This window comes from Ciconia boyciana, chromosome 5, assembly GCF_034638445.1.
Source record: "Ciconia boyciana chromosome 5, ASM3463844v1, whole genome shotgun sequence".
In the NCBI taxonomy this organism is placed as follows: Eukaryota; Metazoa; Chordata; class Aves; order Ciconiiformes; family Ciconiidae; genus Ciconia; species Ciconia boyciana.
The window spans coordinates 62,799,166-62,812,947 of NC_132938.1; the positions used below are offsets into that span (position 1 = coordinate 62,799,166).

Sequence of the window (13,782 nt, forward strand, 5' to 3'; positions counted from 1 at the left end):
GGACTCAACAATGTGGTGATGCCCTCCACAAAACCCCACTCCCTCTGCCAGACACTCACAAGGAGATCTACAAGACCTGATGAAGGTACTTTGACCCCTAAGGTTTATCTGCTCCTTATGACTATATCATCTAGGTTGTTCAGGAGGACAGTATGAACATGGGTGGCATGTACTTTAGATTTACAGTTTGAGGCTTTTCATGCATTCATGAAGGACACAATGCTTTCTATTCTGCTATAGAAAAGGCCTCCTCTCTTTCGTAGGCTTGAATCCAAGAGTAGCGATGCCTCTCCTCCCAGGAAGCACCCACAACCGAAAGCTGTGGTGAGGAAAAGATATTTTCAGGCAAGTCACACACTGCGCCAAGGACAGTACTGATGAAAGCAAGGGGTAAAACAAACAGGCTGAGACTGAATGTATGACCTCATGATCAGGACAATGCAATGTATCCAAGCTGACCTTTTTGCTTCCTTTTACTGCTTGACTCTGGAAATAACCCAGGTAGCAGTGCATAATTCAATCGCACTGGCAAGTTTATTCTCCTGCTACGTTACGAGGGCATGGTAGGGACCAACAATAAAGTTAAAGTAAATGTCAGGAGGCCAATGAATTGCTGAAGCGGACATTTGTTCTGATCTTCCATCAAGCACAATAACTCTAATGGAAGCTAACAGAGGGTTGTAAAACCTAATACCAGGATGCAAGCAGGCAACCACCCAATGTATGGTCTGAGCACAGCAGGAGAAAGAAAAGAAGCAAGTAATAATCCTTACTTCACTTACAGAGACATGAAAGCAAGCACAGCATTTCCCTAACATCCTCTCTGGCTTGGCTGAAATCCCTCCAGGGCACCCATCACCCTTCTTCCTGAGCAGCCTGGACCCAGCAGGTGACAGAAGAGGGGATTTGTGGGAGACAAAGCAGATTAGGAACAAAGACATGCTGAGCAGGTATGAACCCTGGCTGCCAGAGAAGCATTTATACCCATTTTGTAAGCTGTGCTGCAGCTGCGGATGCTGTGGGATAGGTGGCCAAGGAGGACCTGAGCGCTGGGGACACAGGAGAGCTGAGCTGTAGGGTGCGATCACCCCCTGTCCTCATGGCATGGCTGGCTTACTGCTTTGTCTAGCTGCTCCCACAGCAGCAAGAAGAGGAGCTGGCTTGGCTTAGAGGAGGAAGGCTCCTTTTTCAGCTTTAGAGAGGTGCTGGAGCAAATCTGCAAGCTTCGGGCAGGGAAGTGTCCCATCCATGGCAGGGATGTGAGAAACCAGTGCCTGATTTATGGATAAATCAATCTCCATCTCTAAGTGCAGTGATGATTTCCAAACCTTTTGCTTGGACAGGGAAACCAAGTGGCTATCAGTTATTTAATAAGTAATTTAAAACTGTGTTTGCTGTAAGGATCCTACTGAAGCCTTTGGACTGGCTGGATCAATGGGCCGAGGTCAACTGTATGAGATTCAACAAGGCTAAATGCGGGGTCCTGCACTTGGGTCACAACAACCCCATGCAATGCTCCAGGCTTGGGGAAGAGTGACTGAAAAGCTGCCCAGCAGAGAAGGACCTGGGGGTGTTGGTTGACAGCCGCCTGAATATGAGCCAGCAGTGTGCCCAGGTGGCCAAGAAGGCCAACAGCATCCTGGCTTGTATCAGAAATAGTGTGGCCAGCAAGACTAGGGAAGTGATTGTCCCCCTGTACTTGGCACTGGTGAGACTGCACCTCAAATACTGTGCTCAGTTTTGGGCCCCCCACTACAAGAGAGACATTGAGGGGCTGGAGCGTGTCCAGAGAAGGGCAATGAAGCTGGTGAAGGGTCTAGAGAACAAGTCTGATGAGGAGCGGCTGAGGGAACTGGGGCTGTTTAGCCTGGAGAAAAGGAGGCTGAGGGGAGACCTTATTGCTCTCTACAACTACCTGAAAGGAGGTTGTAGCAAGGTGGGTGTTGGTCTCTTCTCCCAAGTAACAAGAGATAGGACAAGAGGAAATGGCCTCAAGTTGTGCCAGGGGAGGTTTAGATTGGATATTAGGAAAAATTTCTTTACTGAAAGGGTTGTCAAGAATTGGAACAGGCTGCCCAGGGAAGTGGTTGAGTCACCATCCCTGGAGGTATTTAAGAGACCTGTAGATGTGGTGCTTAGGGACATGGTTTAGGGGTGGACTTGGCAGTTCTAGGTTAATGGCTGGACTTGATGATCTTAAGGGTCTTTTCCAACCTAAACGACTCTATGATTCTATGATTCTATGAATACAAACCCCAACAAAAGCCCCTAGGCAAGCCTGGCAGGGCCTTCCCCTCAAAAGTCACTCCCGGAAAGTCTTGACATTTTGTAGCAGCTCTGCACAGAGGCTGGGCCACATATCCCAAGATCCCAGTGGATTCCCACTCAAGCATCAAAAGTTTAGATCCAGAGTAATTTGGCAGATTCCCCTAGTCTTTCCACCAACTGGTGGAAGGTTCCCGAAGCTGAACATAACTAAATTCCTCCAGAAAAATAATAACAATTAAAAAAAAAATCCAGTCTCAATTGTAACCTGTTGAGCATTTCTGAAAACCTGGCTCTTCAATTTTAGCCTGCTTTGAAAGCGCGTAACAAATTAAATGGGGCTCATTTGTTACGCAAATGATAGCTGGGGTTTCAAATAAAATAAGCCTAACCTTGATGGAGATTTCATCAGTGCAGGCTATTATTTCCCTCTGCTAATGGCTAACGGACTAGCCATCTTCACTGAGCAGCAAGAGGTCTCCCAGCTGCCTGGGTGAATTATGGCTAGAGTAAGTAATATTAACCCCTCCAGGATAAGTACGTGGGTCATAAAACAAGAGCTGTAAAGCTGCTAATGCCAGCAAAGGCAGTCTTTATTAATCAGCTAGCTGAGCATATGGCAGAAGAGCTGCCTACCCTCCCGCATGGGACAGAAGGACCATGGGCTTTGTAATGGCTGCACCATGTCACAGCAGCCCCACGTTAACTGATGTCTTCCCTCGTCTTTGGCAAGGGACAGGTATAAATACAGATGAAGTGAGATAGGGACGATCAGAGATGTATGTGCTAGCTATTTGCAGGTTGTTGAACCTCAGTTAAGATGGGGGACAGGGAGGAGAAAGCCAGAGTCTTGTCTGTAGGGTCACCCCATCCCGTTCACCAACGAGCACTGGCTCTCCGAGAGCAAAGTGCTGCTACCACACAGCAGCACAGCTAGCCCACAATGCTGGGACTCACTCACTCTGGCTAAAGGAGCGAATAAATCCCCACAAATTGCTATAATAAGGATTCAGCCCACAGACTCTGTGGCGTAAACACACATCTGGTCTCTGTTTGTAATGAAATCAGCTGAAAGCACCACTGTGCATTAATAACAAAAACGGTCAACATATTGCTACCAAATAAGCTCTGCTTGTCTTGAACTTCTATTGTCACATGTTAATGCACTTTTAACACTGATAAATCATGAAGTGCTACAAAACATTCATCAAGGGACTTAACAGTCAAAAGATAGGCATTACTGCAGCATTGGTTTCTATTCCATCAGTTCTTTTACAATTTGGGTGGAAGTTAAAAACAGAAAGTCAGAAGTGCAATGCAAACATTTCATATTGAGCCTGCCTTTCTTTGGTAAAGATTTCTCAACTACAGCATTTATCCTGTGCTTGTGTGGCATGGGAGAATCCTTGAGGATGCGTGAAAGGGAGTTTCCTTTTGCAATAAGTTGGTATTTTCCGTATGTCCACCCACCTCCTCCTCCCTCTTCCTCCTTTTCTTGCCACAAACAAGAACTGTCATTCACTCTAGTTTAATTCCACTCTCCAGTCCCTCTCCTTTGCCTTTCCCTCACTCTCTTTGCCTTAATTTCCATCAGATTTTTACAGTCTTGTTTTCTGCTTGCAACTCCTGGATACCACCCATGGCTCATGCTTTATGTGTGACTGTTGGTCACTTTGGGTTCCCTGTTGTGGAAACAATCAGGCAGCTCAGGAAGGTCAGTGCGTAGACTCGATGTGGTCAACACATGGGAAGGGTTTTACCTTCTGAGTGATGTGGTTGACCCATGGAGAAGAGCAGTTGCTGAGATCAGGTCCTTGGGACTCCCAGATCCCATCTGGTGCAAGACACCGGAAAGTTGCAACACCTGGAAGAGGAAAGCCACTGTGTTCAGTGTTATAGGTTGAATTTTGCCCCCAGGACCCCATGTCACAGGCTTCATTTCACAATGACAGACACCTTATGCAAAGCCTGGGAGCATGTTAGCGCTCAGGACCTCAGTAGGACGCTTCTGAGTCATCTTTGGTGTCCTAGTCTCCCATCATCTTAGTCCTTAGGGGCCCTAAGACATAGAAGACCCATGAAGTAGTGCAGGGATATTATCTCCATTTCACCACACAGAAACTACGGACAGAGGGCTTTGCCTTAGGCCAGGCAGAAAAGCTGCCAGGGACTAAGAAGTCGAAGCTGGATCTCAAACGCTGAGCCAACACCTCGAATGCTCTGCCCCACCGCTGGCGCCCTGGGATCAGACCCTGTGCCTCAACTTCTTTGCTGCTTTAAGAAGATTTTACTCTGAATCATCATTAAACCATTTGGGTGGAAACACACAAAAGTTTAAATGCTATGAATGCCAAGATATAACGCTGGGCTTTACTGTCCACCCCCAGCCGTCGAGATGGACTTTAGTTTTGTTTGGCAAGGGCCACCCAGATCCCTGCTGCAAAAGGCAGCAAAACACCCCGGGCCCTTCCAGACAAAGAGAAATGTGTTCAAAATGGTGCAGTTAAACATCTTTAAAAAGCAAGAAAGCTGGTACACGTAGATTAAAGACTCTGCGTCCTATAAAGTGCTCTGCCCTGCAGAGCCAAACTTTTCAGCAGAGGAGTGAATTACAGGCGAGGTCTGACGGTAGCACCGATTAAAACCAGTGAGAGCTTGCTCATGCCTTCAAAGGGAGTTGGAAGAAGCCCACTGCTAATATACCACAGCTTTTAACAAGTCGCATGAATCACTGAAATTAGAGATGGGAAAGGCTTACTGCCATCCCCTATCAACAAGTTCGGTTATTTTTTTTTCCCCTAGCTATTTTCATCCAATCCTTAGCTCTTGTGCTTGGAAAAGGGCTCCCTGCATCCAGCCTTCATTTTCCTTTTTTATCTTTTCTTTCCTTTTTCACAGCTTCAGTTCAGACTATCTTTTCCCGTCTCTAGGAACCACATGATACTTTTTGCATTAATTTCACCAAGTGGGGCTGGGAAACACAGCAAAAATGTTCTTTACCTATTCTCACCACTGATGTCTCTCCATGCCCCTCATACTTTAACGTATATTCTATCAGTCTGACCTCACCAAATTCAAGAGAGAGTCAGTATTCATATACACAGGTGTGAATGGCTCTCCAGGGCAATGGAGCGAAGAATTAACAGAGAGTCTCCTCTGCAAGCCAGATCTCTCCAGCCCTTATTTTCAGGCAATTTCCTCCACTTTCTGATTTCTTCTTGGCAAGTGGGTTCTCGGGGCTGGACACTAAGACTAGCTTGAAAAATAAATACTTTTGGAAAACTGCATTTGTTAAAATACGGCGAACTAAACCATATGCCAAAACCCATTCTTCCCTTGACCGTGTTTTAATTTGGACAGAAAATTTCCAAAAGCAACCTTTTGGAAGAAAACAATTGGTGGGAAGAGTAGAAGAAAAGGAGCAAAATCCAATAAACAATAAACCATTGTGAAAGATTTGGCTTTGTTTTTCCCCCTGCTTTCCCTGCTGATCACACTGGATTCTGGCTGCAGTTTGAAAAATCACTCATACTGGTTCAGGAGTGAGATCTGGGAATACCTGTGCTCCGAAATGCTGGCCACGGCCTTTGAAATGCAAACAGTGCAGCACAGAGCTTCAAAATGTAAGTTTTTTTAATTTCCCCTGTCACCCGCCCCCCCGCCAATATGCAAAGCATCAGTCATCAACATATCAGTCAATGAGTCCAGGGGCTACAAATACAGGCAAAACCAGGGATAACAGGCGCATCGTACATAACTTCTGGAGGCAGAGGCTCTTATAGCACATCAAGCTCAACCCCACAAGGTCGTTAGCTTGTACTCTCCTTCAGCCAGAGCTTGGGATGCGAAAGATCCTGCACATCGTGCTCAGCATATTGAGGCTTCTGCCCCAGCCAGCTGCTTGCCATACCTCACCAAGGCAATGTACACCTGAGAGAAGGCATCAGTGTGCTCCACTGATGAAACCACGTGTGCCACAGGGGCCCGTGGGCAACTGGGTTGCACACTCACAATGTCTCATGGGCAAACGGAGATGGCTTGCCGTGTCCTCGCGCCCCTCGACTCACCTATTGAGCCCATGGGACACGGCTGCTTCGCCACCTGGCCCTGCCGAGTCCGAGACCACATAATATCACGGGCTTCCAAGGGGTCGCAGCTCTCCGCGCCGGCCGGCGGCAACTGGGAGAAGGCGGGTGGGAGGTGCGTAGTCATTTCGTCGGGGACGTCAGCCATGGGCGATGGCGTGCTGGTGCTCCTGTTCCTCCTGCCTGAGGCTGAGGTGGTGGTGGGGCGGCCGGTGCTGCTGGTGGTTGCCCGTGGCGTGGTGCTGGCAGTGGTGCTCCCCGGGCCCAGAGCCCCCGACGTTGATATGCCTGAAACAAAGGCAGAGCTGATTAAAAGAGAGGAAGGAAAAAAGGAACACAAGCCTAGGTCCTGAGGATGTCCCCTCTGCCGACTGCGGTGGCCTGCGGGGTGTAGTTGGAGATACAGCTAATGCAAGGCTTGCTGCATAGCTGCCTTTCAGAATGAAGCTGGAGCACACAGCAAGAGAAGCACACAGGGGGGTAATGGCCGTTGGAGCACAACCGATTTTCCAAAAGCACTAGCATCTGATGAAAATAAAGCAGCACTTTATGCCCTTACCATTTTTCTTCCTGGCATTTTAATGTAAAAATCTTATTTTCCATCTTTTAGGGAACACCTAGCACAGAAGTGCTTTTAATTTTTAGTGTTGCTGAAGACCCAGCTGGTTTGGACAGAAAAACATTTTCCATGGTGTAATAAAAAAACCCTACACCACAAATCCATCCCCAAAACAGTGGTGCACTGAGGGATGAACGCAAGGCTTCAGAGTCACAGTTGCTCCATGTCCAGCAATACGAATTGGAGTTTCTACATTAAAGACAGCCATGTGTGAACTCCAGCCTAGCCAGAAATTAAAATTAAATGCGAGAATCACCCTGTCACCCTGAGGAGCAGCCTCTTAACTATTCAGCTGTGTGAGCAGGCTCAGCCTGCAAGCTCCTGAGAGCAGAGACTGTCCTCTCTTCTAGGTCCAGTGAAGAAGACCATGCTCACTATTCATGTAATATTAGTTATTAACATATAATGATATTGCTGTCACTGGAGTTCATTCAAGTTAACCTATTTCAAGCATAGAGATGCCTGCCTTTAAGTGTAAAATAGGAGTTTTTCCATTCTGAAAGAGTTTTTTTGTTATTTAAGTATTTTAAGCCCATGGGGCTGTGAGCAATTCTCCTGCCCCAGAGTAATCAATAAGATGGCAGTTGAAGCACACGCTTGCTCTGGTTTCAGGTAATTTTACTCCACGCCTGAGACACCCTCTCCTCAAATTTTAAAACACAGCAGCATCATAAACATAATTTTCTGACAGATCAGTATTTTTCAAGAAAACATTCACTTGAAAAATCCCAGGTCTACCATCCCTCAGAAAACGGGATTATCTGTTCCCCCAGCCTCCAAAAAGGCTAGCAATAGCGCAACAGGCAGTAAATCACCTGAGCACCAGGATACTGATCTGAAATCAGGTATCCTGAGCTCATTGATCAGATTTTCGAGCCTTCTTGTGCCACGTCCCTTCTACTATGAGCCCTGGGTTTGAATGAACTCCAAAAAATACAGTGCAAAATCCTGCAGACATTGACAGATTTCTTCTAGTTTCTGCTCAAAGCTTTGCTAGATCACCAAGCAATGATTTCCATCTGACGTTACAGGGAGGATTAAAATTTGTAGACAACTTCTGCAAATATTATGTTTTTACTACAGTGGGTCCTGCCATGAGTACATATTTTATTTCTTCATAATAATGATTAGCCCAGTAGATAACAACCTGCAGAAATTTTCCCATTTACTCGTGCAATAACAAGTTATTTTCCATTTGCGAAATGACCTACACCATGCACTACAGGCACAGAAGTACCGTGTAGATATAGCAGATGCATTTTCAAAGTCAAAACTAGCACACCCCCCCCCCCCTTAAAATCATTCTTACAGTCATTTGTGAGCATATAGAAACAGATGATACTGAGCACCCAGGAGCTCCCCTTGATCCGCATGCAGGGGTGCTGCATTTTTGAGCCTAGTTTTCATTGACAATCATTTAATATCTCGCGGCATGTTGTTTTTGGAATAGCTCTGGCAAGTTTACTGTAGCAGCTAGGCACAAGGGATTTAATGGCATTTATCTTTAGCCATCAAAAAAGAGTTGTTTTATCTTTCATAAACCCCTTGGCACTAGTGTTGAAATCTCTTTGAGGGCTTGTTCTTCCAACTTTTTTCTTGTTCAACTGTGCTTTCTTGCTGCTTTTAAAAATAAACACCTCTGCCATTTACATAGGAGAAATTATAAGAAGACATGAAAGAGCTGCCTCGAAGTGGCCTAATGGAGTGAGATGGATGGGATACCACTGAACTCAGTTCAAAGGTCTGATTATTCAACGAGTCCATTTGGTAATGAGCTCCAGCAAACATGATCACCATGCTAACACCACCCAGTTCCACCAACCCCAGGCAGCACCAGTCTCCAATTTTGCTCACACAACTGTGTGCTTTAAAACAAAGTTAATTGTTAAGAAGGGAAAGAACAAGAGATCAGGATTATTTACATATAAATGATTCTCAAATCCAAGCAAAACCACGAAGAGACTGCAACCTGTGCAAAATTACCTAAATCCTACAGCACAGAACAGAGATCAAACCTCCAGATTAACTCAGGCTGCCAATAAACTGTGAATTTTTAACTCAGGGAAAAGCAGCATTGCAGCATCACTTTAATAGAAGGATTCTTCAGATAATACTTCATAATACAATCTTTGCTCACAGACAAGCAGTAACCTTTAAAAATCATCAACATTATTACAACTAGAAATGTATAATCTTGATTATTTTACTTTTACTACTTGTTTTTACCATGCATTGCCATATCAAGAGTTTAAAGACAGCTTTTGGGTAAGACTCAGTTTTTACTTCAAGGCTTCAGATCCAAGACATTCATGAGACTTTGCAGACTTCGATTCCACGAAGCACAGCACTGGGATAGGTACTTTCACAGTGCTCCCAAGAAAGCAAACTGCGGCTGTGGAAACATTTCTTCCTCAGAAACACCCCAAAGTGATACTTCACTTTTTTCTTCCCTGCTCTATCTAGAGAGCTGGCACTAATAGCAGAAGAGTAAGTTTTGCCATCATTCAGACTAGAGCTGCAGCTATAAAAAAAACCCCAAAACATTTCCAGCATCCACAGGGGAGTAATTGCAACTCCCAGAGGAGCCTCTCTCTACTCCCAGCACATTGACTAGCAAGAAAAAGAAATTGTTAATTTTTTCCCTTCTTTCTTTTATTTCCCAACCTTTACACAGAGCTCGGGCCTCTGGAGGAGGAATTTGCTTAGTGGAAGGAAAATCATGGGAGGGATTTGCTCATAGGGAAAAATCTTAAATAAATAAGGGTCTGTCTGTCTGTGTGTGTCCCTCCCGCCCCGCCCCCATTTCTTTCTTTTCCCCTTTCCTGATCTAACATGACAAGTGAACAACTGGCCTAAGACCAGTGCTACCTATCTGCCACCAGGTAAATCCAGCACACATCATCTTACCTTCTGCTCTGCTCACCTCTTCCTGGTGCTCCCAGACATGGGAGACTGCTTTTCCAGATGACTCTGACTAGTGTCAGAGTAACTTGCTTTGCTTGCAAGCAAGGCTATTTGCAATCACTAACAAGCTACCTTTTCTCTCAGTTTTTTCTTTTGGCACCTAAGTATCCAGCCTATGATCCAGTGTACTCAATAACTGAAAATACTTTTTAAGAGATGTCATGCGTTTTCTGTCCCATGAACAAAGATAACTGGGTGCCCCTCAAGCAGAAATTGCACATAAGATTTCCTGGGTGAGGTTCACTGGCTTTTGCTAGGTAATAGAAGACATCTGTCAAGCTATCCTCTGGGGGTTGAAATCCAAAGGTTTAGCCTGATGGCTATGTGCTACGAGCCAGCGTTCGCTCATGTAATTGGAAGGAGAGGCCTCACTCCAAGTTTTGTGCGCAAGGTCCAAGCAAACCATGATGACTTCACTCTCTGGCGAGTTTTGCATTCCCGAGACTGATGCTCAAGCAGATGTGCCAGGGTGCCGGCAGCCAAGAGCCCGTGCCTGCTCCCTGTGCTGCAGCTGGTGCAATGCTCGAGCAACTGAGGTACAACTAATCCAAGGCGTTCAACATCTTCGGGAGGATACAGCAATCCAAGTGCCCTCTTGAGCATGTCTGGGCTGTGTTCACAATTATTTATGCATGTTGCTGCCATGCTAAGACAGAGCATTGCTGGTTTCTGAAAGGCTGTGAGAAACACAAAACCTAAAGGTCCCTTCCTCCCTCACTGCTAGTTTTGCCCTTTTCATATTTGCCAACCCCATCCTTTGCTTACAGCATCCCCTTTTATCATTTCTTCTTCTACTGAAAGATGGTGCAAGTTGTATTTACATAGCAAATAAGAAGGTTTAAGCATGTCTTGAAAGAAGCAGCACAAAAAACCCCAAACCTAATACAGTTGGAGGATTATATCACAGCTGTTTTTCTCTTCCCTGTCACATAAATGCACCTAATGGGAATTAGTTTTCTACAGGCATTTTCAAACGCATTTCAGAACATTTTCTGAAACTCCCTAGAAAAAAATTATTATTTGAAAATAAATATATTCACATTTTCTTTTGCCTTTTTTTTGGATGGCTTTTCACCAAACTCCCTGTAAGGTGACAGAAAAGGATGACTGAAGTCAAGGAGCACCTAGGTTGACCCTTGCACACCTGGTACCATCCCTAAGAGCTGCATAAGCAGGTATACATCAAGCCAGTCGTTAACACACCAGTGGATTGCAACGTTATACAGAGTCCACACCGCAAAAGACATCACCCTGCAAAACCATCTCGTTTGATCTGCTGGGAGACCAAAAGCCACATGCCGGTGCCACCCAGGAGCTGTGGGCTGGAGAATCAACAAGGTGAGACTAGCCTCTAAATTACGTACAGCTCCTTCCACGTGTTTGAGAGAAACTATGATTTATTTTTACTGCAGGTAAAAGCCAAGCAGGCCTCACATCAAACATCTGAACAGCTCTCCCCTGTGCTCACATGCGCCGATATTTGGGGAAGCTGAGCCAGAATTGTGTGTGAACATAAAAGTTCACACACTGCTTTTGGAGGGCTTGGGGCTGTGTTTTTTGTTGTTGGAACTTTTTTGACTTAGACTGACAAAAGGCCTGCAAAAAACATTGGTGGGAAGAAAAGATTAGATATGCAACGGCCCCAGAGTGTTCAACATGGCATGTTGTCTTCAACAACACTACCGCATGTAGTCCTACGCCCCAAAAAAGTCATATGAAGTATGATACATAGATACATAGCTCTTCTTTTTCCTCCCTCTTACCTAACACCTGAAATAACAGAGGAGGAGGATGCTGCATCTGACAGAAGAAAGGTCCGTTCCCTTGTGGATTGCTGCCAAATGCAAAAACCCTTTCTGGATTTTTTTTTCTACCTCTTCCAGTAGGGGATCAGTTTTTGTGCCTGAGGCTACTCTGCCCACATGTGACTGTTCTGCTGGGCCTGGGCAGATGCTGCAATGGATATGGGCCAGACATTGAGTTCCCTGTACTAGGGGGAAACCTACAGCTGTGGTCCAAGACATGGTGCAAACTCAGCTGTTTCAATGCAGTTCAAGCTGGAATCACTTAACATGCTGGGTTTTTTTTCCTCTGAATCTCAGTTTGAGCATTTAACATTAAAAAACAAAGAATGAGAGCTGAAGCATGCAAAATCATCACAACAGGCTCAAGTCCAGTCAATCTACCCCAACTCTTCCTTTCTCACTGCACCACAACTCTCAGCAAGACAATGAATACATTCAAAGCAGCCACCAAATGGCACCAATTTCCAACAGACAAAAAATATGTCTACCAAAGCCCTTTTGAATCAAAACTTTACATTTCTGACAACGATCAACTGTTCATTACACATGCCGGATTGCTACGGAAAGGTCGTTTTGTCAAAAACATTCTAGTTATTATTGCAAACTTCCAGGTTTTGCCTGAAAAAATAAGAACCCAAACAGTAGCCTGGCTGTTTTTTTGTGAAATATCAAGTTTTATGCTTTTGTGGGGCCTTTTTTTTTGTGTGCGTGTGAGTGCTTAATACTTTTTCTGGCTCCCAACAGTTCCTAGTGTCAGGTCCCCAATTTAGCTGTCATTGAATAAAAGAAGCTACTTTTTTCTTCTTTTCCTCTCCCACCCATTCTTCTCCAAGAAATTACTGGATCCTGCTTAAAGTGTGTAACTTCAGAGACATCAGACAATGTTTTAACTGTCATTGGCATGGGGTTACAGCACATCGGCATAGCTAGCAATACCAGGAAATTAAATGGTACAGCATATGAGCGTCAGCTGTTGTTTTCATCATGGTCGTCTTCTATCAGAAGACAGTTCCTGAAGTCTTAGCTCTGTTTTCTACCCAGGACCTCTGCCAAATCCACCCTTATGAACCTCTCCTACCCTTCGGCACCCATCCAATGATTGGCATTAATGCCATATCGCTCTTTCCAGACTTTGCAACTGATTCTGAATGTTCAGGCAGAAATTTAACTGGACCATTGTGCGCAAGACATAAAAACTGAGAACATTTTTTCAACATCATGCTGTAATGCTTTTACAAATGCAGATGAACTATGCCCATAGGAGGCCTGGTAAACAGGAAAAGATTACAGAAGAGCTGATCTAATAGACGGTAGATCAGGATTTATTATAAATGGACTAATCTAATATGTTTGAGAGTTCAGTTCAAGAGCTACTTTTAGGCAATCTAGCTTCAAATCGCTCTAGTTCTCAAAAATACTGTCAGATGTGGTTGCAGTTATTTTGAATTTCTGGGTTTGAACCCAGAAAATCTGCCTACTATTTTTTTTCAATCCACATGTTATTTCACACGGGGGGGGGGAAGCATACAATCTTTTTTTAAGGGTACATCAGCTGCATACTATTACTGAATGTATGGAGTGAACTTCTAACCTCCTAAACAATCTCTGTCCCCTGGCATGAATCACATCCATCGGAGCCAGTGGTGCAGATCTTATGCACTGTCTTCCAACCTGAATCCTTCAAACTCTATTAAAGAGAAGCCTGGTAGGAATTCCCCAGTATCCCATTGTTAGAGAAATCACTTTTGATTTCAATAACAGGTGCTGTCAGTTTTTTATTCAGACCACGTTAGAGTGCAGACACGTGAGCACTACAGTTACAACTTCAAGAGATTTACTGGAGGCTGAGATTGCCAGGTTTGTATTTTTATTTTTTTACCTTTTAATTAAACCATGTATATGTTTTGGACATGCAAGCTGAAACATACCTTTTAGTTTCTATACAGAACAAGCACATGCGTAGCTGTTAAGAGGAAAAAACAATTTTTCCCATCCATTTGGCAACGGATGTAGCTTCATCTAATGTGTGTTTCCTGCCTTTTGC

General features: G+C 44.7%; 1 protein-coding gene across 1 annotated transcript in view; it reads right to left on the reverse strand.

Moving 5' to 3' along the window:
* ADGRL3 (adhesion G protein-coupled receptor L3) overlaps positions 1-13,782 on the reverse strand; it is a 516,059-nt gene that overhangs the window by 93,466 nt on the left and 408,811 nt on the right. The window contains exons 8-9 of the mRNA XM_072862688.1: positions 6,333-6,638; positions 4,026-4,129 (exon numbers count right to left, since the gene is read on the reverse strand). Of these exons, the coding sequence (XP_072718789.1) occupies positions 4,026-4,129; positions 6,333-6,638 (410 nt within the window). The remainder of the gene's footprint in view (positions 1-4,025; positions 4,130-6,332; positions 6,639-13,782) is intronic.